The sequence below is a fragment of the Brachionichthys hirsutus genome, chromosome 4 (assembly GCF_040956055.1).
Source record: "Brachionichthys hirsutus isolate HB-005 chromosome 4, CSIRO-AGI_Bhir_v1, whole genome shotgun sequence".
Lineage (NCBI taxonomy): Eukaryota > Metazoa > Chordata > Actinopteri > Lophiiformes > Brachionichthyidae > Brachionichthys > Brachionichthys hirsutus.
This window is the reverse complement of record NC_090900.1, coordinates 10,853,519-10,881,151: the sequence shown is the minus strand read 5'-3', so window position 1 is coordinate 10,881,151 and position 27,633 is coordinate 10,853,519. Positions and strand designations below refer to the sequence as shown.

Below are 27,633 nucleotides of genomic sequence, written 5' to 3'. Positions count from 1 at the left end.
TAGAACTAAAGCTGTATGACCGTATCAGCCTCCAAGTGAAATCCACAGACATGCTCATTGTCTTTCTGCAGATCCTCTTGTCTTTATCTACTCCAGTCCTGCAGAGAGCTGACAGTTGAACTGAGGCCAGACTATTGAGGATGATGAGAGCCTCGGGGCGAAGACATCGTCCTCATTATAGCCAATGTAATCACAGCAGAGCCCTTCAACCTGCACCCCTCTCCAAACAATCCATGTCTCCCGTCTTTATCTGAACTAAAAGGAAAATAGGTAGCAGCCCTCTTGACAGCTTCCACTAGAAATCCCTGTCGAGTGCGGGTCCACGTGGACAAAGTAGTTTATCAGCAAATAAGTGATTTTGGAATACATTAATACAAGCCATCTTTTTGTGACCCATTTAAAATCAGAACTGCTCAAATGTTTTGACTTTACAATAAACCGTAATTCAGCAGATAAAAAATATTTATAAGTCATCAAATGAAGAGAAGGAGATTCGACTGCGGTTCGTAGTCCTTCTTTAAGGGCATGACGGAACATCAATGGTTGCTTTGCTTTGGGGTAATTAAACACTGCGCCCTCTTTTCCTCAGTCCAGAGTGTTTATTTTTAGATCACTGAAACATAATCAAGAACTTGCATTCTACTCTTTGACAGATACGGTCTGACAGTACAAACAGCCACAAAACACATTTGTTTTACATTTATTATGGCTACAGTGAATGAAATATTTTAAAGAAAGAAAAAAAAGCTTAAATTATGTATAGAGGGCAATGAGATACATTTTGGAAGACATTTGATTGATATAAATTGGACTGTTGAACATTCTATGGCATCACTAGTATGGGTTCTTTATCAAACATTAATGTCTTGGGGAGAAGAACTCCTCCACAGAGTTCACTCATCACTCCAGGTTGATTTCAGCCTACTTTATGTAGTCCTAGAGTGTTTTCGGTAACATCATGCATGCATTTCTCATTCCCAAATCAAATTCCCTCAGACATTCCTCAATGAACTGATGCCTTTGTTATGCTAATTACATCTGTGACTAGCATTACAGTGGTTCTTTGTACAGAAATGTGTGCTTTGAAGCTTGTATTTTGTGACTCATGCTTCCGTGATGTGTGCTCTGTCAGCTCTTTTGCATGTTGTGTCCCACTGGTGAAAATGAAACTCACGGCGAAAAACTATGAAACGTGGGCCAGGCTCATTCATACTCAATAAGCTTCACACTCCAGATGCCAAGAGTAAAGTAAAACAGACCAGAATTAAAGAGCAGAACTTTTATCCATCCTTAAATCCAGGAAGTGGGAGCTTGCCAATGCATTTCCTCATTTATATTGTTCCCACGCGGGCCATCTCTATTCATAAACTTGGCTGTCATCCAGAAGTACAGAGTATTTTTGACATAACTTCCCTGCTTCTCTATGTAACGATGAATAGTGAGGATGCAGGAATTTCATTCACCACTTTTATTTGATTTCCCACTTTGTTTCTCTGAAGCTTAAAAAACAAGCAAACAACAACATGCAAAATGGTATCAAATAAGAAATCCTTGAAATTCTATAATTCTATTCTATACAGTACATTTAGATGAATATTTTTTTTTTTTTTGCTCCAGCACGACCCGCAACCCGGTAACGGACAAAGCGGTTCGGAATATGAATGAATGAATGTATTTACAAGCTTTTTGAATAAATTACCAGTACTTCCTACATAATTGTTGATCCTGATTCTCTCTTTTCCTGTCTGGTCTTGGGACACCCACATTACATGTTCATGGTGGTGAGAGGAAGCCAGAGCACCAGGAGGAAGCTCAATGCAGACATTAGCATTTTGATTGATTTGAATTTCAATCCAGGACCTGCTTGCTGTGAGGAAACAGCGCTGCAGCTGCAGAGTAGATCACCACATTACCATGTGTTCAAAATATGATCTGTCTATGAATGAAGTTTTAAAAATAATCTCTGATTATCATTTGGATTCTCATTGAAAATGACCCCCAGATTTTGAATGACTCTTGTCCATTCCAAGCTTTTATGTGTAGCTAGATATCTTATTTTTTCTCTCGAGAAACCCTCCTTAGATTTTTCAAGATTAAAAAAATTATTGTTCATATGCAATTATAAATAAGATGGAAAAATAAGTATTAATGTATCAATTACATTGGTCTTGTTTTCTGCACAGACTTTATTAGATGCAGCAATCTCGCTTTATTAACTTCTTACCATTATATGGGTTGTAAAGTAATCTGGGCCAGATCAATCACTGTGTGTGTGTGTGTGTGTACGGTGGCCCCGAAGGACAAAACACAAGAAATCGTAGCGTACGCAATAAAAAGAAAATCACGACAACAAGAAATCACGGCAGATGCCTACCATTTCCGGCAGAACCTTTTTAGTTTGCGTGATTTTATTTTATTGTGTGTTTTTCCCCTCATGGCCACCGTACAATTTGAGTTCCGCGTTTATGACAGGAAGTTGTTTTCGTTCGGTGGCGGAAATGACGTCAGTATTAGTGTCATCTCGTTCAAATAAAGCCAGTAAACACCGTCTTGAAATTCAGCGGCTCCGCTCTGGTTGTTTACCCGCATTGTGCGCACTTTGCTTCGTGATGTCTCGGGAAGATCTCCGGTGGAACACTTTACAGGCGCTAAAAAACTCGCCCAAAGGAAAAATAGTCTTCGATCCACGCTGGTGGAAAAAGGGAGCGGTGAGTCTACGCGTATGTTTAGCATCTATTAGCTGGCTAGGAGCTCGGGCTGTTAAGCATGATTGAAATGACTAAATGGATTTAAGATTAAACATCGTTGTTAACAATTAAAACCACGTTGCAATAATGTATCCAGTTAGTTCTAAATGACTTTTAACGGGAACCGTTTTCTTGCAGGACATCTTGGCCGGGTCTAAAGATGCCCCCTGCCTGTCCTCCAGCTGTGGGCTCATATTGGAGCATCTCAGCCCCTTGTCTCTGGGCTCATCCTGCTTTCTGAGCTCCAGCTCTGGGGATTTGAGCCCTGCTTTCCCCAAAGAGTTCTCGGCCCCTGCTTCCTCCACAGGGTCCTTCTCTTGCAGCGATGGCAATGCCAGGCGTAATGCAGTTAATGGATCCTGCCGATTAAGGGTGGAGAGTGAGCAGGTAAAGCCCTCGTCTTGAATATGCTAATGACAAAGGTTAGGAGGGGGGGGGGGGGGTTCTTTGCAGTTACCATTGATCTCCCCGTCTCTGTTTCTGTAATGTTAATATGCTGCAGGCTCCTTGTGATGAAGAAAAGGTTGAAGATGCAGAAGTGTCCCGTCCTGCGTCGCCCCCTTCCATTTCCTTGCTGTCACCCAGCGCAACGCAGGTGGCCGGCCAAATTATCAAGTTTGAACAAGAATACCGACTAAAGGCCAAGGTCAGATTCAAACCCACCAGGGTGGGGGGGGCGTCACCATACTAATGTTAATGACTCCTGAGGAGTCTTATTGCCTTGGTGGTTTCTGTCCTTTCTTTGTTTTCTGCTCCAACGCGGGTATAAGTATCTAAACCCTCTTGGATAAGAGGAAAAAACGTCTTCAACCAAACATGAACAAGTCCAGTTGACTTTGTTTTTTGCTCTTTGTGATTTTCCTTGACCTGGATGACTGAGAACCTGCACAGAAGATGCAAAGAAAACTAGTTGATCCATTTTTAACCCAAACAGAACTGATATTTTAACTTGATAGGAGTTCAAAAACCCTGATATTCCATCACAGCCGTGCTCTCCGTCAGTATTTCTCGTGGCTCTTGAGTGACCTTTCCACTCCTGATGAAAACGTTCAAGCGGCTCCGTTTGAAGCGGAGGCAGGAGCACCAGAGCATGAGGGACATGATGGACAGAGAGTAAGAGAGCCCAACAAGGAGGCACGTCTCGGGGCTTTGAACATTGCTCAATGTTTGTTTTTAACTATCTGCTTTTCCACCCTGCAGAACTAAGGAGAGTATCGGCCGTCAAGAGAAGCTGAAGGAAGAGCAGCGACACCGAAATAAGGTATAAGACCTGAACATGTGTAAACAAGATAATTAAGGGATTGAGGCAGCAGCGCCACCTGCTGTGCCATCAAGTAAATCCCCCCCCCCCCTTACATTAATAACAAGTTCTTGGTTACCGTGTGGACGGTTCCGGGGTGGAGAGTCAGGACAGTTTCCTAAAAAGGATGTCCGGGATGATCCGCCTGTATGCCGCCGTTATTCAGCAGAGGTGGCCCCACGGCTCCAAGCAGGGGGTGAGGTCTCTTTAAGTTCCGCTCACCATTTCAAACACTTCTTCAGACCTTTTTTTAACGTGTTGTGTTTTGTACTGGCCGTTTCAGGCTGCTCCTCACGGTCTGAACCACGGCTGGCGCTGGTTGGCGCAGATGCTCAACATGGCGCCTCTGGCAGACATCACGGCTACGGTCCTGCTGGACTTTCTGGAGGCGAGTCTTATTGTGCTTGGCTTCAAAGAGTTCTAGTCCAGTTTGCCTGCTTTGTAGAGTCTTCAGCACCGTGGACCTCCCCGGGGGGGTTGTAAACATTTATTCAATCACCGTGAACCGATATTATTCATAATAGTTGCGCTGTTTTATTGAATCCTCTTTCTGCACTGAACCTCATTCATGCTGCTGGCAGACGTTAATAAATAGGAGCTGCGAGTAAGACGACAACACGTTTGTGAAAATAGCACCTCTAAAAGGTCACAAAACAAATCATAAAGGGCACGTTATTAGATAAATAACGACACATCTTTTTTCATGCATGATGTCTCAGGCCCTTTATTGTATTTCTAAACGGCACTGGCCTTTGTCTTCTTCAGGTATGTGGAAATGCTTTGGTGAGGGAGTATCAGGGCCAGTTCTGGAAACTTCTCCTGCTCCTTCAGGAGGAATACCTCCAGAGGTACGCTCTCGCTTCAGATGTCGAGACAGCCTGTCGCTGTTCACCAGCAGGTCGCGTACGACCGACACAACTTTAACTTCCCGGTCTGATTTTTTTTCTCTTTTCTGTGTTTCCAGAATCGAAGAAGTGACCAGCAGTCATCAGTTGGGCTCACTCTGCAGACTCCAATATTTTCTAGAGGTATGCTCTGCTCACAAACTGCTACTGCCAGTAGGGAAGAGGGCAGACACTGATCTGCACCGTTTTTATAAAATCCTTTACTCACTAATTTTTTGAGAGGACACTAATTGTTCACGATTTGAAAGTAGAATTCGGTCCCGGTCTTGCTTTATTTCCGACTCCGTTTGCTCAGCGGATGACATCTCTTGTTATATTCCGTGTTTCATAAAAACATTAAATTTGACCGAGCAGTCTGGCACCCTGAAACCGTCTGAAAGAAAAAAGATTATAATAAAGTACAATCATGATTTGATACACTGGAATGAAAGACAATCCTAACCAATTTTGTCTCCACACGTAGAATTCACTGCGGAGCCGACAGATCAGTCCGCCCAAAGGCCAGCTGAGCTCCATGTTCTGGAAGTCGTGATGGAGGAAGATGGCATCCCAGCCCCGCCACACCTTTCTAAAATACAATTCACTACAGGCTTTATTTTGTAATTACATTTTTAAACAGTATCTTCATTAGGTTTTGCCATTTTTTTTATTGAAAAAAGATTAAAGAAGAAAACATGAAATACAGAGTGAGTGACGTTAATGTGTTTATGCCACACTGTTGTGGAAATTAGTGGACAACAATGCGTGATCTTTATTGGTGTTCCTGCAAGGTTAAAACGGATGCAAAATGGTCACTATCATGGACCCGGAAGGAATAATACGCTAAAATAACAAAACGTGAGCTGGTGTGGGGTCAAACTAAGAGGAGACACACAGGATTATATGCAAGGGTATCAGTACATACTTTGTAATGACTAGATGAAATACCAGAATATATATCTATATGTATATAAAATATATGATTGTCTTTATTCAAGTAGGTTTGATAGTGGATAAAGTCAAGTTGATGGGTTTTTTGTATTGGATGGTTCACAGCACTGTCTCGGTGGACTCTGCATTAAGTAAAGATCAGATTACTAAATAAAGTTAAAAAAGAAGTAAATAATATTATTTAACCTCCTAAATTCTTGACTCACTTGCTTGTGAGTCAATTGCAGTATGATATATTATTTTGGCAGAAATGACGTAAAAATATCCAGTAATGGAAAGAATTGAAATGGGTCAGATATAGAAATGAAATAGAACATAGAACCCAGAGGTTTTCCAAAATAAAACACCTTGCACAGACTCCAGATCATACAGCCTATTTAACCATCTATAAACAATAAAAAAACAACTGAATCAAGAAAGTTGGAACAACAATAATGCTGTAACAAAATTGGGCATGTGAAATGCTAAGCTTGTGAAATGCTCAAAGTAAAGTATGAGCTCGAGATGATAAAGTCTTGTTGAAACGGAATGTTATCACCACCTGTCTGGCAATGTTCTAGATTAAAACATTTCTGAACATTCGTATCAGAGTGAAAAAAAAGACATACATAAATGATTACTTTGCATCTCATTATTTCCATTCACCATTGCCATAGTAATATATGTAGCCAATAATTTCATTCATTTATTTTTCTGTCTTCCTGTTGCTAACGTGCCTCTATTCTCCTCCTCCTCCACCAATCACAACAATAGGAGGGGGCGGGGACTCGTTAGGTTAGGTTGTCGTTCTCATTGGGTAAATAACAAACCACCCACTTAATTTGTAGCCTACCTTTGGGAGTCACGAGAAGTTTAGCGTAAGCGAACATCTATTAAAAATTACACGGAGGTGAGTGGGACGACAAAGACAAGCCTGTGGAAAGCGGCTAAGGCTAAGCTATATATATATATATTTTTTTTTTTTTTGATGTGAGATTCAGGCTCCTACTTTGTCAGCCCACCTGCAGTCGGAGTGGCTCGTCCTGTGGAAGCTCGTTAGCCGCTAACTACCGCAGCTAGTGGGGCTAACTAGCCGCTTCGTCCTGGTGACGTGAAAGAGTCGTCGTGATGCCGACGCCGCTGAGACGACTGTTCCAGGGCCGCTGATGTGGACGCGTTCCCGGGAGGGATTTGTTGCCATCGTCGCGGGCGCTATCAGTGCCCGTCACAGCTGCGTCGTTGCGCTCTGCCCTCCTCTCGTTGTTGCGGGAGGGTCCCTGACAGCGCACCGAGCGCATGCTAGCAGCTGCTGCAGCCGGCTAAGGTGATGCATCGCCTTGGCTAACGAGCCCGTCGTGTTTTCTTTACTCTTCGTAAGTGGCTGCTCTCGCTGACACTGAGTTTTTGGGAGACCGACGGAGTGCCACCATCCCACTCCCGAGGCCGGTTCTGTACTTTCATGTCGAATCATCCGACAGCGAGTAGTCCCTCCAGAAGAGCCAGACGCAGAGTATGCAGGAGAAGAAAGTACTTCAGATAAGTAGATAGGAGGCATCGGACGCAACCGAGTTAAACTGCATCATCGAGCAGGGACTTCATTTGTTGACAAAGAAAGTAAAAAAAAAAAAAAAAAGATGAAGAAGTTTTCCAGGATGCCAAAGTCCGAGAGCGGCGGGGTCGCAGGGGCGTCGGGGTCCGGCTCCAGCTCCGGGGTCAGCAGCTACTTCGGGAAAGTGTTCGCCGTCGGCCGGTATCAAGTCACCGTGGAAGATCTGGTCGCGGAGGGTAAGTACGGTCGCTGTGCTTTACAGTGTGGCGCTCTGGAACACTTTCCTCAAAGAAAAGCACCATGATGTTTTCTGGGACACACCCGTCATCCCTATTTGGGGAGAATATCTCGCCCTTCAGCCCGGATCCTTTTATGGGTTGGTAATTGGTTCACACCCCCACAAGAAAAGCTCTGCTTCCCTCAATTTCTCTAAAATGCATATGAAAATATTGAGAATGCTCTCTCATTGATGTGAGTGCATTGGCGACAAGGGAGGGGGGGGCAGTTAAATGATTGGAATTCAAGTTGGTAACCTCTCCCCATACAGCTGTAGTTTATATCCTGTTTCAGCTGCTCCAATGTGGGGGGGGGGGGGGGGGGGGGGGGTCCGGGTGCCTCCCTGTGTCTCCCTGTGTCAACACAACACATGTAAAGATCCAGCAATTAAAAATCCGCCTCAAACAAACTCTTCTGCAGTTGATCCCATGTGGAAATGAGTAACATGAAAAGTGTTGTCCCGTTTGCAGTCATTACGAAGTTTGTCCTGAGGCGAACGTAGAGACACACATGTGTGAACAGCAGTTCTTTCTAGATGGTCATGCAGGATGTCTTTCGCAACAGCCCTCCTAGCACAGCTTCTAAAAGTGTCGTAAATAATGGCCTGACGAAGCTCTTTTTTCTGAAATGTTGAAATGACAATACCCTTCACACACGCAAGAAATGAGGAAGTGCACAAACATGTTTGACAAAGATTCCGTGTGTGCAGTGTGTTAGTTTGATTTGTCGAGTTGCCCCAACTAATCCAGATTTGCCATTTGGGCAGCTAATTATTTTACAGTATTTTCTTTACCAGGAATTCCTTAGTGATATTTTATGTAGTTCTTTAGAATTTGGTGATACAAATTAGATCCTACAACTAACATAAACAGTTTTCACTCATCATAACAATAGTCAGTTGTGATATTTTCTGCAAGGAACAATGCCATCGAAAATATCTCTCATTGAAATTTCTGACTTCACAAATATATCTATTTAAACGGTGACATTTTGCAGATAAACGCACTCAACCCTATAAGTGAAGCTAAAACAAACAGAACGAGCGGTCATGAGTCGTTCACCCTCATGCGTTCATGTGAAGTGGCGGTGGTTGGTTTGGTTTTTACCAGAATCACAGGTTTACTTTGTGACCTTTGTTCTTCATTCTATGTAAAGGTGAGAGCAGAGGCATATGATTGTCTAATTTATTTATTTTTATAGCGTCTGCTTGATTTAAAAACAAAACAAAATGTTGAGAGCGACTCAGAGTTGAATGTTGCTCTGCTAGGTGTATTCTAGTTGAGTCTTTTTTTTTTTTTTCTGCACTCCCCGCTTGGTGTTAAGTTTGCTTAGTCGGGAACCGGTTAAAGATTCAGAGTAACGCTGGAAATCTGTCAAACAGAAGCGTTTGATGTGATACTACAGTGCCAAATGGTAGAAATAATGATAATACAAACATTATACCTCATATCTTTTTTTATATATAGCATTAATAATAACAGTTAAAAAGAGCAAAAAAGCCCATTCATCACTGCTCCATCTGATTATGTTCACCTTCATCTTGACACGGTGAGCAACGTCATTAATTACCTTATTAATCGTATTAAACTGCATCAGCGTTAACAGCATCAATGTGCCACACAACTGGGTTTGTTGTGATGGAAGTCTACCAGGCAAAGCCACACTGAGAATATTGATCTGTGTACTGTGTAATCATTTTAGTTACTGGATCTGACAAATTGTGTTGTACAGTCCTCTGTCCGTTTTGTCCAAAAAGGACTTCTTTAGAGGTTAGTCGGTGTACACGTGTTTAAGCGGGCCGGCACACTTCCTTTTAGACCTCTGGGTCACCCATGGATGTGGATCATTTCATATTTTCCAGTTTGCACCGAGCAGCTGTGTCTCAATGAAAAGCACGAGGTTCCCTTGAAACCAAACACACACACACACACACACTGTGGCGAGCTATTTCTCCCTGTGTCGTGTCTTTAGGGCTGGACTGTTCCTCCATTTGAGTTGGAACGAGTCATTTCCCTCCACTCCCCTTTAGCCTCTGCGGTTTCTCTGTGGCGTTATCTACGACCCTGTCTCCAAGAGGAGTGCAGAAACGACATGTAGTAACAGGATGCGTCTGTGAGCATGTCACTCTTTCTCCATTAGCGCCCAGCAGTCGTGGTTCCACGTTGAGTTCTGGAATTAGACATTTAATCAAGCTATTTGCTCAACAGTCACTAAGCTTGTGAAGGACAAATGCATCGAGAGCAAGTCTTATTGTCAGCTTCACAAGTACAATAGCCCTCATGTCAGGGGTAATTTATTTACCATCCCTCATAGGCTGCGTTAATGTTGCACCTAGCTCGAACTGCCTAGGTACAAGGCAAGAAATTCATTTTGGCGTGTTGTGATAATTCTTGTAAAACTGTCACTGGTCCTTTATAATTAACAGGGAGACCTTGGTTCAGTGGTTTCACTTCCTATGTTTGCAGTTTTACAAGTGCTTTAAGAGCAAGGTAATAATTCATCGCTGCCCCATCTGATTAGGGTCACGCCCATCTTCCGACCATCAAGAGATTTGCTGACATGATGCTTCGTGGCCGTATGCAACATTTGATCATTCATCATATAGAAACCTTCAAAACACGGTTGATTCTCAGCTGACTGGTCCTCTCAGTATTTATTGTGCAATGTTAAGTCACGCATGCCAAACGCAGCTCACTGGACATGGCTCAAAACATGCCGACTCGACACAAATGCTTCCTGTTTGCTTGCTGTCAGCGGCGTCTTGGAATGTTGACGCTTGGGGTTTATAATGGCTCTGTTAATGACAGGCTGAGGAGATGACTGCAGTGTTTGGGCCTTGGTCGCTGGGACTCTCTGACCGCATCTCGCCTCAGATGATGTAAACAGGAGAAACGCTAACGTGACTTCGATGCGATCAGCTGCCGTGTTCACGGTGAACACGGAAGCTTTTTTACCTTGTCCTTCGTCGCATTTGGACGGATGCCACGCATTCACCAAAAAGGCCTCTACACTAAAAGAGAGGTACAGGACAAATGTTATCAGTAACAAGCATCCCCTCATGCAACTTACTACATATTGGCCTCACTCTCACATTTACATAAACTACATGTTTGCTGTTTGTAATGCACAAAAATAGAATTGTCAGTTATCATCCACAAGAAGCAGACGATTGTCAGGCAGCGACAATCCTTACTGTAACCCCCGTCGCTACGATCGTGTCCGCTGTACTTTCTATGCGACATACTTTGGAAGTTACAAAATGTAGTGTTGCTTTGCTACTCAATAAATTGTTGAATCAGTTATGGTATTTTGTGTAAAGCAAAGAACTGAATGACCTGGAAGTTTTTTTTTTTGCTTTTTCAGTATTTATTTTATTTCATAATTTGATCAGACAAGAGTGACGAGAACAAGGGAGAAAAAAAGATGACTTGTGGCGCAGGGCCATCGAAGCTGGACCACCAAATATGCACCATCTGTGCCCCTTTTTCTATCTTTAAACCTGGGAAAGGTTTTAATTTTGGTCTATTGCTCATTTCACAGGTCCCAACAGCTACAGAGTATGTTACTCTAAAATGTCCTTTATGCCTTCTCGCCCTCTCCCAGGATAAATGGTTCTCACGTTGGTGATGCTGACCTTTCCTGTAATGCCACATTCAGGTTTAAATTGAAAGAATACTTTGATTGCTGGGGTGCACGGTGGTGCAATGCGTTCCATTGTTGCCTCACAGCAAGAAGGTCACATGTTCAAATCCAACTTTAGGCCTTTCTGAGGAGTTTGCATGTTCTCCACGTGACTGCATGGGTTCTCCAGTTTCTCTGGCTTCCTCCCACCACCACAAACATGCAACTTGGGTGAATTGGTTACGCTAAATTGTCTGTAGGTGTGCGTGTATGCGTGAACGATTGTCAGTCTGTATGTGGCCCTGCGACAAACCGGCGGCTCGTCCGGGGTGTATCCCGCCTTTCGCCCACAGCCACATGCCGTGACCCACGGAGTGGAAAAGCAGTAGAAGATGAATTTGATTACCGGTACTTTTATTTTGTGACAACAGAAATGTCAAACTCTCCCACCAACTATGAATTGTCTGGTGTTAAGTAGTAAATGTACAGTATGTTGGAATGCTAACTACCGGTATGTTAACTAGCTATGACTAACTGTGATAATTGAAACATATTTTGATTGAAACTGTCAGTCCATTTGATTAGTTTCACAGTTTTCATCTGATATTAGAGCGTCAGAGTAACCTTTCAAGGGCAGGATGATGAGAATACATGCCATCTACATTATTAGTACACTGTACCGGTGATGAAAAGGCACATTGTGTCCTTTTGCTGTCCTCTTCCAGCACCATAGAAGGACTGTTGGTACGATGCAGCACTTTGTCCCGTGATGTGTGATTGCTGCCTTTGTGCTTGCTCATGGAGGCCCTCAGTCGCCTCTGCTTTGCCATCCCTCCCCTCTTTGTGAGACAGGAAATTAATTATTTCCCACCAATTCATTCGGTCACGGGAACGCTGGACAGAAGGACATTGATTTGGAAGGCCACTGCAACAACTATGTTTTTAGTCAATGTTTGAATTGTGCTTTAATCAGTCACCCAAATCTGATACATGAGTGAGATGGAAGATTCCTTAGGCATGTAATGAATACAGCATAACATTCAAATCATACGCCGCAGCGAAGGTGAAATTCCAAGTAGCTTCTTCTGTATTTTATTAATTTGGTGGAAGTGCTGCTAAATTTGTTTTTAATGTATTTTATTAACTAGCTCCAAAACTTTGGACAGGTTTTCAACACTTTTATTTTTTTACTGTGACAAGACTGAAGGAATTTTCCTTTCAGGTAAGTTGATTATCCAATATGTGTGTGCTCTTGACTCACTACCTGGAGTCAACTTGGGGCCTTTCTGTGCTTAGTTTTCATGATTTTCCTGTCTCTGCATTGGTTCTCTCTGGGTTCTCCAGTTTCCTCAACTAAAAACATCCAATACATGTGAAACGGGTCACTCTAAATAGTTTCATTTGTATGCTTCGACAACGGACTTGTGTTTGTAATATTTTTTACTTTAAGTATCTTTTTCATCCAGCGCCTCCGTCTTTCTCCCAGTCTCCTTATAATGCCTCCAGCGAGCAGCCATGTCTGTCGGTACAGTTGTAAACACTGTAGAGGTAAGAGCTGACTGCCAGAAGCCTTCAGCTCACTCAACCCAGGATGGGAAAAAGCATACACACACACTCTCTGCTGCGTATTACCTTTTATGGACTAACTTTTCAAAAAGACATGTCCAAGTAGAGGAGAAGTACTTCTAAGTGCCTTGCATTGTTTAACTGAGTCGGGGCACGCCGCAGATTGGTTATAGTCAAGACTCCTGTACTTAACACAATGGATCAGAGTGGAAGAATGAAAATGGCAAAGTGGGATCTGTGCTCTGGGTTGACAGTTTCGTGAAGCATACCACATCTCCAGTGCTGTTGGCTGATTTTACTTTTTAGTGTTTGTGTCCACGCCAGACCTGAGGTGTGGGTGATGGGCCGCGCGGATGTTGCACTCGCTGTGGCAAATTTAACGAGACATTTGAGGAGTCTGAATGCCTGCAACTCCTCTAGCTTCCCACCCAGTCTACGCACCGGTGCGTGGCTGCCATATTTAATCCCGCAACAGGTTCCAACTCTTGCACAGGTGACTCAAGTATTGCAAGATTGTGGGGTCGCTATAGTAACGGAAGCTCACAGAGAGAAAGAGGGAGCCGCTATTGATCACTCGATAAGATGTGTTACATGTACTGAATACAGAGAAGATGAGTCTGAGTTAGATTCCAAAATATTAACACTCACACACAACCTTTCTTTAAAAAACATTGAACTCTATGAAAAAAATGTGTCCTTTAAGACTTGGAACATTGAAAGTAGATTTGCCTGCGCTTGGTGCTCACAATGACACAGCCCAGTTTGAGGTTTTCAGCTGTTGTGTCCCTGAATGCACCTTTCATTTCCAGCATGCATTTACCATCCTGCTATTTCATCTGTGTTTTGTCACTGTGTAATGCTCACCTCTAACATTTTAACATTACCTGAACACCTTGGTCCTCTCCTTGCTGTAGTCGTGCAAACCTTAGTTGGCAGGAAGAACAGAAGTAAAAAGGTTTGTTGTTTGTGTTCTTCCAAAGTGTGTTAATGGGATGAGACTAGTATGCATGTTTGATAGAGAAACGTCACATCTAAAGGGAAAAGCTTGGGAATAAATTTAGAACATTTTGTCGTTGTTCAAAGTTCATCCTCTGTTCAGTTAAATCAGAATTTGTGCCTTGAAAGGTCCAGCAAAGATGAGATAATGGTGTGATGGTCTGTCAGAAAAATGTTCAGAGTGCAGAATCTCTCATCTGCCTGTGAAAAACGAGTTAAGATTCTATTTTTAGGCAGACAACCTTTGCCACTGATGCTTCTCTGACTGTCGCTATGGTCTAACTTTTGAAGACTCTAGAAACTGAACGAGAAGTGTTCTTCACAGTCATTCGTTAGTTTAAAGTGCGTTACAAAGGCTTTGCACACCATGTCCACCACTGCCTGAAGCTCGGCTAACGTTCTGGGCTGCAGATCAGCTCCAAATGTGAGTCTAAAAGGCATCCTTTACATTTTAAACCATTTGTTTCAATGCTACAATTTACTCTGTTTCACAGGATTGTTTTATCTCAAGTTTCATCCTCCAAATTGGAGCATTTGGGCACTACATGACCCAGTGAAAGAACAAAAATCCATCCCACATTAGGCTGCATAATACCAAATCCCAGAGGACTTGCTCGAGCGCTTTAGGATCATTAAGTCTTTATTATTGGTAATTACCCAGAGCAGTTGGCACAGCATGGCAAAACGGCAAGAACAAATGATGATTACACTGTTAAAGATCTGAGAACATCTTCCACCTTTGAAATAAAGCGCAGTAGACGATATGCTTTTTAGATATTTTGTGGGAAAAATTCCAGTTTTTGGGGGAAAATATCTAATTTCAACTCTCATTTAATAAGCCTCACTGGAAAGGAGTCGCAGAAGCCAGTGAAATGTTTTGTAAAGTTTGACTCTTAGCTTTCCACGTGTTTTGTTTTATCGGGATCATTTCAACCAACAATTCAGTATTTAGATGGTCAATCATCTTTTTCACATTTGACACTGTACTGATGGCAAGACATCCTTCCCACTTCCGTCCATCCATCTTCTAACCCGCTTATCCGGGGCCGGGTCACGGGGGCAGCAGCCCAAGCAGGGAAGCCCAGACTTCCCACTTGCTATAATCTAAACCCAGACTTCTTTGAATTGTTTTACGCTAGATACCTTTGTCTTCAAGCGTTACAACTATAACGAACTGTAGTGTTGTGGACTCATGCTTTCGGATGGGGACCTCCAGGAAGAAATGCCTAACCCTCTTCCAAATGTTCTCCAGAAGAGCTACAGCTGAGCAAAGCACTTAATATGGACTGATTTCTTATCATATAACAAAGCCAACCGCTTTAGATGCATCACTAACTTGAGTATAAATCTAAGGATTGCCATGAGTGCCAGAGTGGGAGATGAGAGCATGGTATTTGGTCGGAGCGTTATCACAGATGCTATCACGCTTAAGGGAAGCACATCTGTGCCTCGTGCTCGAGCAGCAACTGTAAATTCATGCTTTTTCTTCTTTTCTTGCCTTTATCACGAATCACGCTGATTATCGGTTTCACAAAGGTCATTGGGATTCTCTTTCAATCTTGTCATGCGGGCTGCCTGTGACTGTAATTAGTCAAGCTTTGCAGAGATGTCAGTGTCCCGGTCCTCGATGTGGGGCTGGGGCGAAATTCTCCAGCAGTAACAGCCCTCCCACAGTACCAAACTTTAATAGCACTACCCCCTCCTTTCTTCCTTGGCCTGATGGATCTGGGGTTTTCCTCCAAACTGTTGGTGGCAGTTGGGAGGAAAACCAACTGTTAGAGCTGTGTGTGGGTCCAAAAATATTGTGCCTGAGTTAGATAAAGATTGCTTCAGATATAACGACAAGAGAAGGCAGGTAAATCATGAAATAAGAAAATGTTTATTTAGCCAATGTTTCTAAGTGCTCTTCAAAAAATGAGCTCCAGCGTTTTGGCATTCTTTTAGATGCTAGTTTTAGGTTTATGATACAACTGTCATAAGCACTGTATTTTCTGGACTGTCACACTTTTTTATAGTTTGGCTGGTCCAGCGACTTATACTCCAAAAAATATGGTAAGTTATTTAAGATGTTAATGACTGTCACAGATGACATTCAACAGTTACTCAGATTTATTACATATTTGACTCAATCACTGTTATAGATCATAATGTGTTGTGAAGTCGATTCTAATCAGGTGATGGTAATCTTTAAAGAAACCTTTCAGATATTTAAACTCTTCTGAGGTTGCCGGTAGTTACAACTATAATGATCCATAACAGTGATTTTGACTCGAATGTAAATGTCTGACCTTCAGTGTAAAAAGGACCTCAGATGAGTCTCAGTTTCTGATGCTCTCCACAAACAAGTCTGTTAGAACTGAAGAAGCCTCTTGGATGAGAAGTGAAACATCTTCAAACCCTGAACAGAAGGGCTCAGATTCAACCTTCAAAGGAAACCAAATGGTTTCTACATCACTTCTTGCTACTGAAGATTCCAGATGTTGAGCCCAGCAATTTGGAATGCAGTATACCTCAGCATACGAGTGTTCTGAGAAACGAGCACACCCACCATTAGCGCTAGCGTCTGTCTCAAAGTTAATCTCATAATAAAACCATGTTTTATATTACACTAATACTGGATATAATGTATTATATCCATCTGTGTGTGTGTCTATATTGCAATTAAACATGTTTTTCCATTGTTATTATTGTTGATTTGAGTGTTTTTCGACTGCCGGAACGGATTAAATAGTTTTCAGTTATTTTGTATGGGAAGAATTGATTTGACATAGGAGCGATTTGAGTTATGAGCTCGGTTCAGGAACAAATTATACTCGTATGTCAAAGTATTACTGTAGATTAAAATGCAAATGTTTTTGTATTGTTGCATTGTTTCCCTTTCATTGCCATAATTAGACATCCCATTGTATAACTAGCCTTTTCTGAGTTCTGCTCATAATAGTATTTGTATTTGTCACTCGAGTTCATTGATTGCATTTGTGTTTGCATCGGTCAGTTGCAGACAGCTTTGTTGTTGTCATTGCTTGAAGTCAGTTCCTTGTACAATGATGAATCTGTTTATTGCTCTTTTATTCACCCAGGTAGTTGGTATGCTGGGCATAAAGCCCCTGTAAAACAAAAGATGCCATCCAGGGCCACTCAGGAGAATAATACACCCAATAGTGTCCTACTTCTCTTGCTGGCGTAGTCATGGAATTTATCAAAAGCCCCAAGGGTGGTGGTTTAGTGAGAATCTGATCCTCGAGCATGTGGCCCCAGTCAGTCCCAGAGCAGGCCAACAGACCAACATAAAGGGTTTGGTCGGGTGGCTTTGGTCGTGGGCCTCCGTTTTGACTTTCAAAAATCCATACGGCCTCTGGAGACTAGGTAGTTGTATTTTTTAATGACGGTAACAGCTGCTGTTGGAATCTCACTGAGTGTCATTGTCTTGAGCTGCTGCAGACTTTGACACCAGGGTTTTCAAGATGCTTGTTGGATCATCTTTGAGATGTGTCTGACATCAGAGACAAGTTGATTATTTACTCTGGTTATGGATCTCTCTGACTGGAATAATCTGGTAATCACTCTGCCATTTGCAACCCCCCCCCCCCCCCCCCCCCAGCGACAAAATCAACCACTGTTCTTCTTTTAAGTGTAGCACACTGTAAAGGTACATCGTTCTCTTGTTTCTTGTCTCTGTTCTTTTACGGCTCCCTTCTTTCAGCCTCTTGGCCTGCTGCCGGAGCAGATGGATTTTGTCTTGTAAAATCTGTCATCTAGCCGATACAACCCCAAATTTCCTCACAACGTGGTTGTCTAAGTTACACCTTTACTTTTGATGCATCCTACATAAGTTACGTTGTAGGACGACATAAAGCTTGACATTTGAACACATGACTCACAGAAGGTCAAGGTCATACACACAATTCTGACACATAATTGGGTTTCATCTTGTAGAAATTCTTTACAAATGACTGAATACAGCTGTTTTCACAAGAGCTTCACATCCGTCTCCTCAAGCTTCTTGTTGGCTTTGTGGGCAACTGTCTTGTCACAGAAAATCAATGAAAGCCTGGCCCACAGTTTCTTGAGACACCATCAGCTAACATTAGCACACGTGCCAGACCAAGGCGAATCAAAGAAAAATATACAGCAGGTGTTCAACACTTGTACTTTGTCTCAGTAGTATTACGGTGGCGTATCGTTTTTGTGATGCTATGGGGCTGAGGATGCAAATGCAAATACGCAAATCCTTTTTATTTTTTCTACTATTATAGTTGAGCCTCGTGTCTTTTACTTTTTAATTAACCAATTTATTTTCTGGTATTTTCTTTCCCTTTTTTTTGTAGCATTCTTAGATTAGTTTCGCTTATTTTTGGTCTTTTTTTGTACACATTCCACAAACTGATCTGATGACTGTCAGTGGTAGACTTGGTTATCGATCTTGATGTGATTGATGCAGAAATATGTTTGGAACAAAGCAAAGAATGAGATGAACTGGTAGACCCTGCTGCGACATCATCAAACTGTCACTTTGCTTGGGGTAGATGGCAGTTTATTTTTTTTACACTGCTGAATGCTCCGCCTGGCTTCATGATGAACAACAACAGGTTATATTTTGCCCGAGACAAGATGTGAAGTTGAAAAATCTGTTTTATTCAATTCAATAAACTGTGTAATGTAACATATTTTGGTGTGGTAGACCGTGACAGAAATGAACATGTGGTGAGAGTGTTTTTTGTGATACCCTGTATGGCCATCGCACCCCCTCTGGATGCCAGATTGGCCCTCTGTGCTACAGAACACAAAACATTCACCTCTTCTCACGTAATGTGTTGCAGTAACTCGCTCTGTTGTGACCACATACAGTCAAATGCTTTGCTTATGTTTGTTTTTGCTTAACGTCCTGCTGCCATGCGTTTACTGTCCCTGTGGTTTAACCTGCATGAGTTATTTGCAACACAACTGCTGAAATCTGTTTAAACAGTGTGGATAAACTCCCGATTAAAGGCCTTTGTGCCCGCCTGCCTCTTCTGCTCTTTCCCAATCAGAAGCCACACATTTTTTCAGATGATCTGAGGTAATTTCTTCAGGACTAAGCATGTCATTGTTTATATGTCTCTTTTTTAGATGATAGACTTTACTACCCTCCTCAGTGACAGTGAACACCTCCTAATGCAGGCATGGGCAAACTACGGCCCGTTGGGCTTTCTAATCCTGCCCACTGAACTTGCCCAAATTATATAATTAAATCTCATTCATTTGACCTTTTCCCTGTAATTTGTACAGTGACCTGTAAAGGGCCAAATGCTTTCATGTAATGACTTTTGCATGTCACTTATATTAGTTCACACAAACACTCCATCCATATTTACCTGACCCGGCCCCGCTGTCAAGTTTTAGAACCTATTTGGCCCGTGAGTCAAATAGTTTGCCCACCCCTGTCCTAATGAGCTAAAGGTCTAATCAACAGTCTTCTTCTACAGCAGAAACCTCACTACCCACCAAACATTGTCACACTCGAAGCAAGTTCAGCTCCAAATCTCATACTTTAGCAAAGAGATGGCTTAATGCAGTCTAGGTTCACACCCAGTAGGAGGGACACTGGTGCACACTATAAGAGCTGAGCCTACCTGTGCAATAAAAGGCCAGTCGGCACCTGTTGAAATACCAGCTCCTGGTGACGTATTATAAATGCTAACTTGGTTTACAACTTATCTGACTGACTGACGTGCTTGTTTTTGTTTGAGGGTGGATAATTCTTGTGTGTGGAAAAAGGCTTTATATTCTGTTGAAATGTTAATTTGTCCTCCTGTGTTTTCCCAGGAGGCTTCTCGGTGGTGTTTCTGGCCCGTACGCACAGCGGCGTTCGCTGTGCTCTCAAAAGAATGTATGTCAACAATGTCCCGGACCTAAACGTCTACAAGAGAGAAATCACTATCATGGTGAGAGCAGCATCATTTCTATACTTGTTCGTTGCAGTTTGACTGACACAAATATAACTCAAAGAACAGGAAGCTATAAAAAATACCATATAATATGTGAACAGAAGTTGCGTAACTTGTCGCAGCCATGTCTTGATAATTAACGTAATCAAATGCACCACTTTCTCGATGTAGTTCTTGTGCGGCCATTGTCAGCGTAGGGTTGTCCTGCACATTAGAGAGTATTGAGTTGAATGTATCGGTTGAAAATTAAAGTCCCAGCCCGCTTTTATGCTGTTCTGAATGTGATATTTTGGTTTTGGTCAGCTCAAAAGCAAAAATGTTTGTCCTTTCCTTTGCACTTGAGAATATGGTTCCATTTATCTCCTGACTTCATGAGGGTATTCTCAGATGACAGGTTTTTAATTTGAGCACATAATTTATATTCATACACAAGCCCTCTTAAGGAAGTTGTGAATAAACCACTTCATGCCGTCTGCCTAATACATTCCAATTTTCCAGCATTTCCAGTTTGACAAGCGGGAAGCCTCTGACTGTGTGCTGGCTGACATCGCATTAATGCACCTGGTCCAATGACATCACACACAGCTGGGACTGGCCACATTACGTCAGATAATTCAAGTCAATCAAAGTTTAATAATCATGTAATTCTGAGATTAGCGCAATGCAACGTGAACGATAGCCTCGGCTGTCTGACCCACTACGTCAGTAAACGGCTCACGCTGATCTCGCTTCGTGTGTCTGCGCTCGGCTTCATCAACTGTGCATTGCTCGGCCACACATGCGTTTTTAATCCTTTTTTAATCCAGCTGGCTTATCAAGTGAAGACAGATTTCTGATACTGAACGATCATTATGGTGTAGAAACACGCAAGAGCACAAAAGCATTGTTGCCACAGTAGCTTTGCCTGGAAAGACTGAGCTGAAAGGTGTTTGATGTTCAAAGGCTTTTGGGTTTGTTTTCTTTGAAGCACCTGCATTTTCTTTTTTTCAAATTTGGATGAGGTTTTTATTCACCTGACACTGCTTATGCACAGTGCAGTCGGGGGGTGTGAGCGCGAATCTAAGCATAAAAAAGTTCAACAGTTTGTTGGTTAATTCCCGCTAATCAAAATGTGATTCGATTGTCTAACGGAAAGAGTTTACTGTAATTTATGGAGCATGATTGGTTTGTCTGTCTTTGAAATAATTAATTTGCTTTGTATTTTACAGTTTATAAAGAAGCAGCAGAGCCTTGGGTTTTTTCTGACTTTGTGTTAAATGGTACATTGAGTAACGGCGTCCTACTGCTGAACAAATATTACAGAACTGCTGCACGAGTCCAAACATGAATACTCCTCAGCGCTGTGTGCGCGTGTGTGTGTGTGTGTGTGTGTGTTGACGATCCACATGCCCTTTGTAATCGTCTCCATTTCTGCTTCCCATTTCTTTCACACAAGCTAATAATTAAATACTTCTTTTTTTTTGTCTATCCCGATTGGTTCCATCTTTTCATCGCATCTGTAGAAGGAGCTGTCTGGTCATAAGAACATTGTCTGCTACCTGGACTCCACAATCAATGCAGTGTCAGACAGCGTCTGGGAGGTACTGATCCTCATGGAATACTGTAAAGGTACAGCCTTTCTGTTTATATGCATATTAATGTACATTTATATGACCACCCATGTTTTATTCACCATCGTAATACAGTTGTATTGAAGATGAAGCAATGCTTAAAGAACTGTTTGAAGTCCTTTATGTTTGGTCTTGCACATTTGGTTATCATGTGTATGTGGTCCATCCTGCATGCTGTGATGGTTATCATAAGTGATGTTTGGGAATTTTGGAAATTAAAACAATGCTTGTCATTAAAAATCTGCATCATTTGAACTGACTTGTGTCCATAAGTCCAATTCTTGGTTTTTGCTCTTGTTTCTGGATTGAAGATTTTATATCCAGCAACTGAGAATGATCGGAAAGACATTACATTGTGGCATATTCAGTTCACATGAGAATGTATTTGTAATCCTGTGCTCCCTCATCTCCTGCAGCGGGTCAGGTGGTGAAGCAAATGAACCAGCGGCTGAATGTGGGCTTTAGTGAGGCGGAAGTCCTCCACATTTTCTGTGACACCTGTGATGCCGTGGCCCGGCTGCACCAATGCAAGACGGCCATCATCCACAGAGACCTCAAGGTAAAGAAAGCATCAAGTCTCCCCAGATACCAAAACGATATCTGGAACACATGCTGGATAAATTACCGGAAGCTTTTATTGCTTTTAAAGAACACATTGTTTGTATTTTTATTGTTGAGTCATTAAAGCTCACCTTTAAATGAAACCATGACCGGTTCTCTAGCGCCACCATCAGGCCGAACTTTAGAATTTGGCCGAGTGTATCAAATATGATCCACCGCGCTTTAAAGTTAAATATAATTTCTAGTCAGGGACTTTAGAAACTGGCCTGGCACCATTGAACATCTACCAGATAACTGAACACGCACCAACGAAGCTGGGACTGCCTCATGACCTACAAAGCCTGCCTTCAGGAGCAGATGTTCCATTTAAGATCTGAAGATGGAGACGGCAATGCATGCAATATGTGTTCAGCATATTAAACAAGTACCATCAGGATCATTTTATGCTTAATCAATTGTGCCCATCAAATTAGGAAAAGTCATGAAATACTAATTAAAAACATATGAATGAATTAATGGATGGTGAGGCTTCTGTGATATACCCGGCCTCTCCACCCTAGAAAAGCTGGAATAGGCTCCAGCAACAGCCGTGACCCACAAGGTAGGTGAGGCGGACATGAAAATTAAAGATGTTTTTCTTTTTCCACATTTGCATACGTGTAGGCCATTTATACTGTACGTCGTCGCTCACAAAGCCACAGCCAGTGCATTCCGCTCGTCGTAACAGCGATTCCTTGTTGCTAAATACACACTTTTACATTTTCCGTAAGCCCGTCGTAACTCTCGTTAAACGAGTACATCATTAAGTGAAGACCACTCGTACTGTATATTTAACTACCAGTCGCCTGAAAATTCTTAAAAAAGGGTAAAATAAATTCCTGGAAGTGGGAACGGAATCCGTAAAGAAATAACTGGTTAGATTCTGTGAGCAGCTAAATAATCTTTTTAAGTAGGAACGTCCTAAAATAAGCCCCGTTTGAGATAGAGATTACATTTCTGAAGAGTCAAATCAAAAAGAGGAACTTTTGTATTAAACTGTATTTCCTGCTTCCTTTCCTCCCCCACTTCCTTCGCCAGCTTGTTCTCCTATTTCCTCTCCCTCGTGTCTGTCGTCCTGTTAGTTTCTCATCCTACTCCTTTTCCTCCTCCTCCATTTAACTCCTGCCACACCACAAAACTAACTTTTTATACAGGCCACAGTAAATGGAAGTCAGTTTAACTTGGATTTTCAAATCAAGGCTTCCACGAATCAGTTGTGCCCTTCTTTTCCTGAGAGATGGCTGGAAACTCCCCCCCTGGTTGAATTCTGCTCAGTGCCCCCCATCAGTGGGCTGCTGTGCTCTGTCCATTTGGACAAGCCTTGACACAGTGCAGTCCCTAGAGCTCCACAGTCCTGTCCTTTGTTCACTGTCTCATCTGTCTGCCCAGCCTACACAACTTACATAATATCACAGGGACACAAAAGACCAACGGAGGCCCAGTCACGCATTGCCGGTGGAAGTGAGAGTGCAAAAAATTCCCCTTAACCCTGAGCTGTCAGCAGCATCTACACGCTGTTTGCTCAGTATTACTTTGACGGTTAAACATATTTTTCTCTCCATCCTCTTTCGTTTCACCGTTCCTACAACTGATGCTCAATATTTCAGAGAGCACTTTATGTCCCTTTTTCTTTTACTTTCATATTTTCTCTGTCTTTCACTCCGTTGTTCCCCACACCCTTCTTTGCTGTTTTTGTTCATATTGTTCCTCAGGTCTTTAATGTCTCTTTCTGAGGCCCTAATACAAAAATATTATTTAAAAATTAAAGCCTGGACCACAAAAGAAATCCATCTGGTCGCCTTTAAATAGGAAACAGACCTGTTTTCAGGCTGTCGTCGAAATTTGCCTTCTGTCTAGCAGGAAACCGATGATGACGAGGCTCTTGTGGCAGATTTACTGCAAAGAGGGCTGGTCTCACTTCTCGATCACTGTGCCTTAAATCAGTTTTGTGCGTGGGATTTGGGAGTTTTTAGAATCAATTGTATCCTCTAATCGTCATCCCTGCCCATTATGACTTCATTAGAAATGAGATCCAGCTCGTTTGTCGGTTTGTGCGACAATTAGTTCAGTCATAGCGAATGTGAGTTTTGATGGAATGGTGCGTCTTAAAACAAGTACAGTAATTCCTCGACATAAGAGTGCTTTGACATGCGAGTGTTCCGAGACATGAGCAAACTTGCAAACAATATTTTGCTTTGAGACACGACTGTAGATTTTAGATGCGAGCAACTTCCAGATGCTGGTGCTAAGAGAGCGCAGCAGCACATGTACTTCCTGCGCCGGACGATATGTACAAACTTCAAACAGAAGGATGCTATCAAGAACACAAAGCCTTCCGAAGGCAGAACTATTACCGGTGTGTCTGAGTTTATGTAAGTCTAGGTGTAAAGTACAATTACCTCCCCTTCAGCACTCCGCTGTTAGCGCAATCGTCTGTCTCGAAGGTAAAACTCATTTTATATTCCAGTAATACTGTATCATTTATTATATAATATATCATTGTGTGTGTGTGTGTATATAGCAATTAAAAATGTTTTTCCATTATCAGCGTTTGAGTGTCTTTACATGGATTCAATTGTTTTCAGTTATTTTATATGGGAATAATTAATGACATGCGAGCCTTTTGAGTTACGAGTTATAGTACCGGTACTGCATTTGGTTACTGTAAGATCAGCTCCTCATAAAAGCAAACTAAGAAAAGTTGACAGTTGCAGCTTTGACATTTTAAAGGCAGTGTGTTTGAAAAGAGGCAACATTTACTCCTTCTGTTGATTATCTACAATTATGTGGCTATATATGCATAATATTGCACTTTTGTTTATCAGATGTGTGAATATTTTGCAACTTATTTCAGGTGATTGTTGGTTCTGATTATGGAAATGATCGTTTCCATCAGCATATTGATGCTTGCATCTCCAGTTGTAACCCGTCGCTGGCGTGTTTCTTTTCGGAGTGGGAATCCTGATCCTACATTTGTGCGGGTTGTAACTCTGTTCTTAAATGATCAGTAACACTGTTCTCATCATCCATTCGTTGAGATCGGGCCATGCGGTGCTTTTGTTATGGCCTGAAACCTTGTCTGTTCTTTTGCCAGGTTGAAAACATTCTGCTGAATGACCAGGGGAACTATGTGCTTTGCGACTTCGGCAGTGCTACTCACAAGATTTTGATGCCACACAAAGATGGAGTGACTGCCGTGGAGGACGAGATTAAGAAGTGAGTTCCTTTTGTCGTCATTGAAAGTTTTAAGCTGGAACATGATGTTTGCTTGGGATCTATCAGAGTTCGTACTCGTTGACACCACTGACTGGTAGAAATGATGCCTCAAGATTATTTCCATCCAATAACTCGGCCTCCTGATACAAGGCATGAGTTTGAGCTTTCACATCAGTTCCGAGTAGCCTCAGTTCCTGGAATTACTTGGTCAAAAATGGCCATTAATTGATAAGCGTGTTTATGGATAAGGTGTTTCCTTCGTGCAACAATCTACCATTTGGATTTTTGCCATCCCAGGCCAACAAGCCGGCCTGCAGAAAACACATTTTACTTTGACGTCTGTTTGGTGAGCTGATTGCCCAAGTCACCTAAATAGCTCACGGTTCAACCTGGGATATAAACATAGAACTGCATCTACGTACACTCGCATACCTCTGCAAGTAAACCACAAATATGTGCGAGGGATTGCCGGCTGCCCCGAGGGCAAGTAAAATATAACCTCAGTTCAATGAAATATGGTGAGTCACTTAACCTGATCGGGCCAGTTTTAAACAATAAAACCCTACGACTGATGAAAATAAAACATCCCACGTGTTTTTCATCTATGTTGAGGTGAGAGATGAAGCTAGAGGTGGCGGAGATGAAGATGCTGAGCTTGTCCTTGGGAGTGACCAGGTTGGATAGGATTAGAAACGAGACAATAAGAGGGACAGTGAAGGTTAGACGTTTTGGAGACAAGGTCAAAGAGGACAGACTTCGATGGTTTGGACATGTCCAGAGGAGAGACAGGGACTATATCGGTAGAAGGATGCTCAGGATGGAACTGCCAGGGAACAGGGCTAGAGGTCGACCCAGGAGAAGATACATGGATGTAGTGAGGGAGGACGATGCAAAGGACAGGGTGAAGTGGAGAAGGTTGATTTGCTGTCAATTCCGTATTGCTGTCTTGAGTGGAGCGCCGTTGCTAACAGAATTTCCCTCTGGGATTAATAAAGTATTCTGATTGACAGCCTCATACATGATCATGTGTCGACTCTTTCTTGACTGGACGGTGGCGACTCAGACAATCTTTGTATTTTCAGAACTCCTCAGGGTTTTCCTCCCGACGCAACCAGCCTATTTGATTGTAATCATTGTTGGCACTCTTTCATAAACAAAGACTGCAGCATTACTCTTCTACGACACTTGGGTTTGTTTTCAGCAAAATAATTACATAAACACTGTAAAAAATGACCCATTTCAACACCAAATGATAGACCTGGAGTGAGAAAGTAGCTGGGAACCAGTTCGCCAGTTCTCAGCTGGAGAGGCAGACATTCCCTCCACTGGAAGTGAGTGAACTCTGGACACAACTCCCAATGAATCACAACACTGCTTGTGAACAAGTTTGACATTATAAGCCCGTGAGGTAAAGGATGTGATATTTTGAGAACTTGATTAAATGAATAAATTTGTCTTAAAGCTTCGGAGCTTCATCACTTTGACCGAGACCTGCCATTGACTACCTCTTCCTGTTTGTTCCAGGTACACAACCCTTTCATATCGTGCACCAGAGATGATTAACTTATACGCAGGGAAAGCCATCACCACTAAGGCTGATATATGGGTAAGGGCTCTTTCTGAATGCGGTCTGTGTGTGTGTGCGTGTGTGCGTGTGTGCGTGTGTGTGTGTGTGTGTGTGTGTGTGTGTGTGTGTGTGTGTTCTGCACCTTGCTGAGCTGGTTTGTCCTGCCAGTGGCCTGGGTGTTACTCTGCCCTGACAGCCTCCTCCCTCGTTTTCTCTCTCTCTCTGTCTCTCCGACTGTTTTTCTCCTGGCTCGCCCTGGGCTGTTTGCCTCCACCAGCTCTCCAACAGTGTTTTTCCCTTATAAAACATTAAGCAGTATCATTTTCAACAGAACCAGGCCCCTGCCTCCCCCTGGTCCTCCCTCCCTGCTGCCTGTCTTCCTTTCATTTCAGATCATTGGGGCCCAGTTGAAGACATTGATAAGTTTGAATGAAATCGGCCTTGGGTGTTTTAGAGGTGCGAGGAAGAGGGATGAGACCGAGGGCTTGGACAGCATCCATTTTTAAGAGTGTTGTAAATTGATGCACTTAAAACCCAGGGAGTTCTAACAGCCAGGATATAACGATGCGATACTTTCTGCATATATAAGCGTGTGCCCTTCACACGGACATGTTCTGTTTGTAACTCTGAATCAAGTAAAGTATTACGGAAGTGAGATGTTTTTGCAAACCAGTGTGAATTAAAACATGAATGAAACGACCTACCTAAAAGCACACAATGCAAAGTTCTGATGTCTGTCAGACCTGCAGGCCACAGGATTACAGGATGTTTACAAATATGTTTTAATTGTAATTTTTAAACCAGACTGGCTAAATTAAAGTAGCGTAATCGCACACACAAGTCT

The 27,633-nt window shown here is 42.4% G+C and overlaps 2 protein-coding genes across 2 annotated transcripts in view; both read left to right on the top strand.

Moving 5' to 3' along the window:
* The first annotated feature begins 3,100 nt into the window (after positions 1–3,100).
* Positions 3,101–5,585, top strand: LOC137893366 (mRNA export factor GLE1-like). Its single transcript, XM_068738825.1, has 7 exons — positions 3,101–3,134; positions 3,250–3,393; positions 3,948–4,243; positions 4,331–4,435; positions 4,813–4,895; positions 5,012–5,075; positions 5,416–5,585. The coding sequence occupies exons 3-7, from the start codon at positions 4,175–4,177 to the stop codon at positions 5,482–5,484; spliced, it is 390 nt and encodes a 129-aa protein (XP_068594926.1). The 5' UTR covers positions 3,101–3,134; positions 3,250–3,393; positions 3,948–4,174; the 3' UTR covers positions 5,485–5,585.
* A 1,895-nt stretch (positions 5,586–7,480) lies between these two features.
* The window catches only part of bmp2k (BMP2 inducible kinase), a 33,699-nt gene continuing 13,546 nt past the window's right edge, over positions 7,481–27,633 (top strand). The window contains exons 1-6 of the mRNA XM_068760788.1: positions 7,481–7,646; positions 19,675–19,793; positions 21,299–21,404; positions 21,823–21,965; positions 25,101–25,222; positions 26,747–26,828. Coding sequence (XP_068616889.1) covers positions 7,496–7,646; positions 19,675–19,793; positions 21,299–21,404; positions 21,823–21,965; positions 25,101–25,222; positions 26,747–26,828 — 723 coding nt within the window. The 5' untranslated portion in view covers positions 7,481–7,495. The remainder of the gene's footprint in view (positions 7,647–19,674; positions 19,794–21,298; positions 21,405–21,822; positions 21,966–25,100; positions 25,223–26,746; positions 26,829–27,633) is intronic.

Bases quoted from the DNA above. Each gene is read 5' to 3' on its own strand.
- LOC137893366 (XM_068738825.1), top strand. From the start codon at position 4,175: ATGTCCGGGATGATCCGCCTGTATGCCGCCGTTATTCAGCAGAGGTGG. The intron at 4,244-4,330 runs GTGAGGTCTCTT...TGGCCGTTTCAG, and splicing joins CCCACGGCTCCAAGCAGGGG to GCTGCTCCTCACGGTCTGAA. The intron at 4,436-4,812 runs GCGAGTCTTATT...TGTCTTCTTCAG, and splicing joins TCCTGCTGGACTTTCTGGAG to GTATGTGGAAATGCTTTGGT.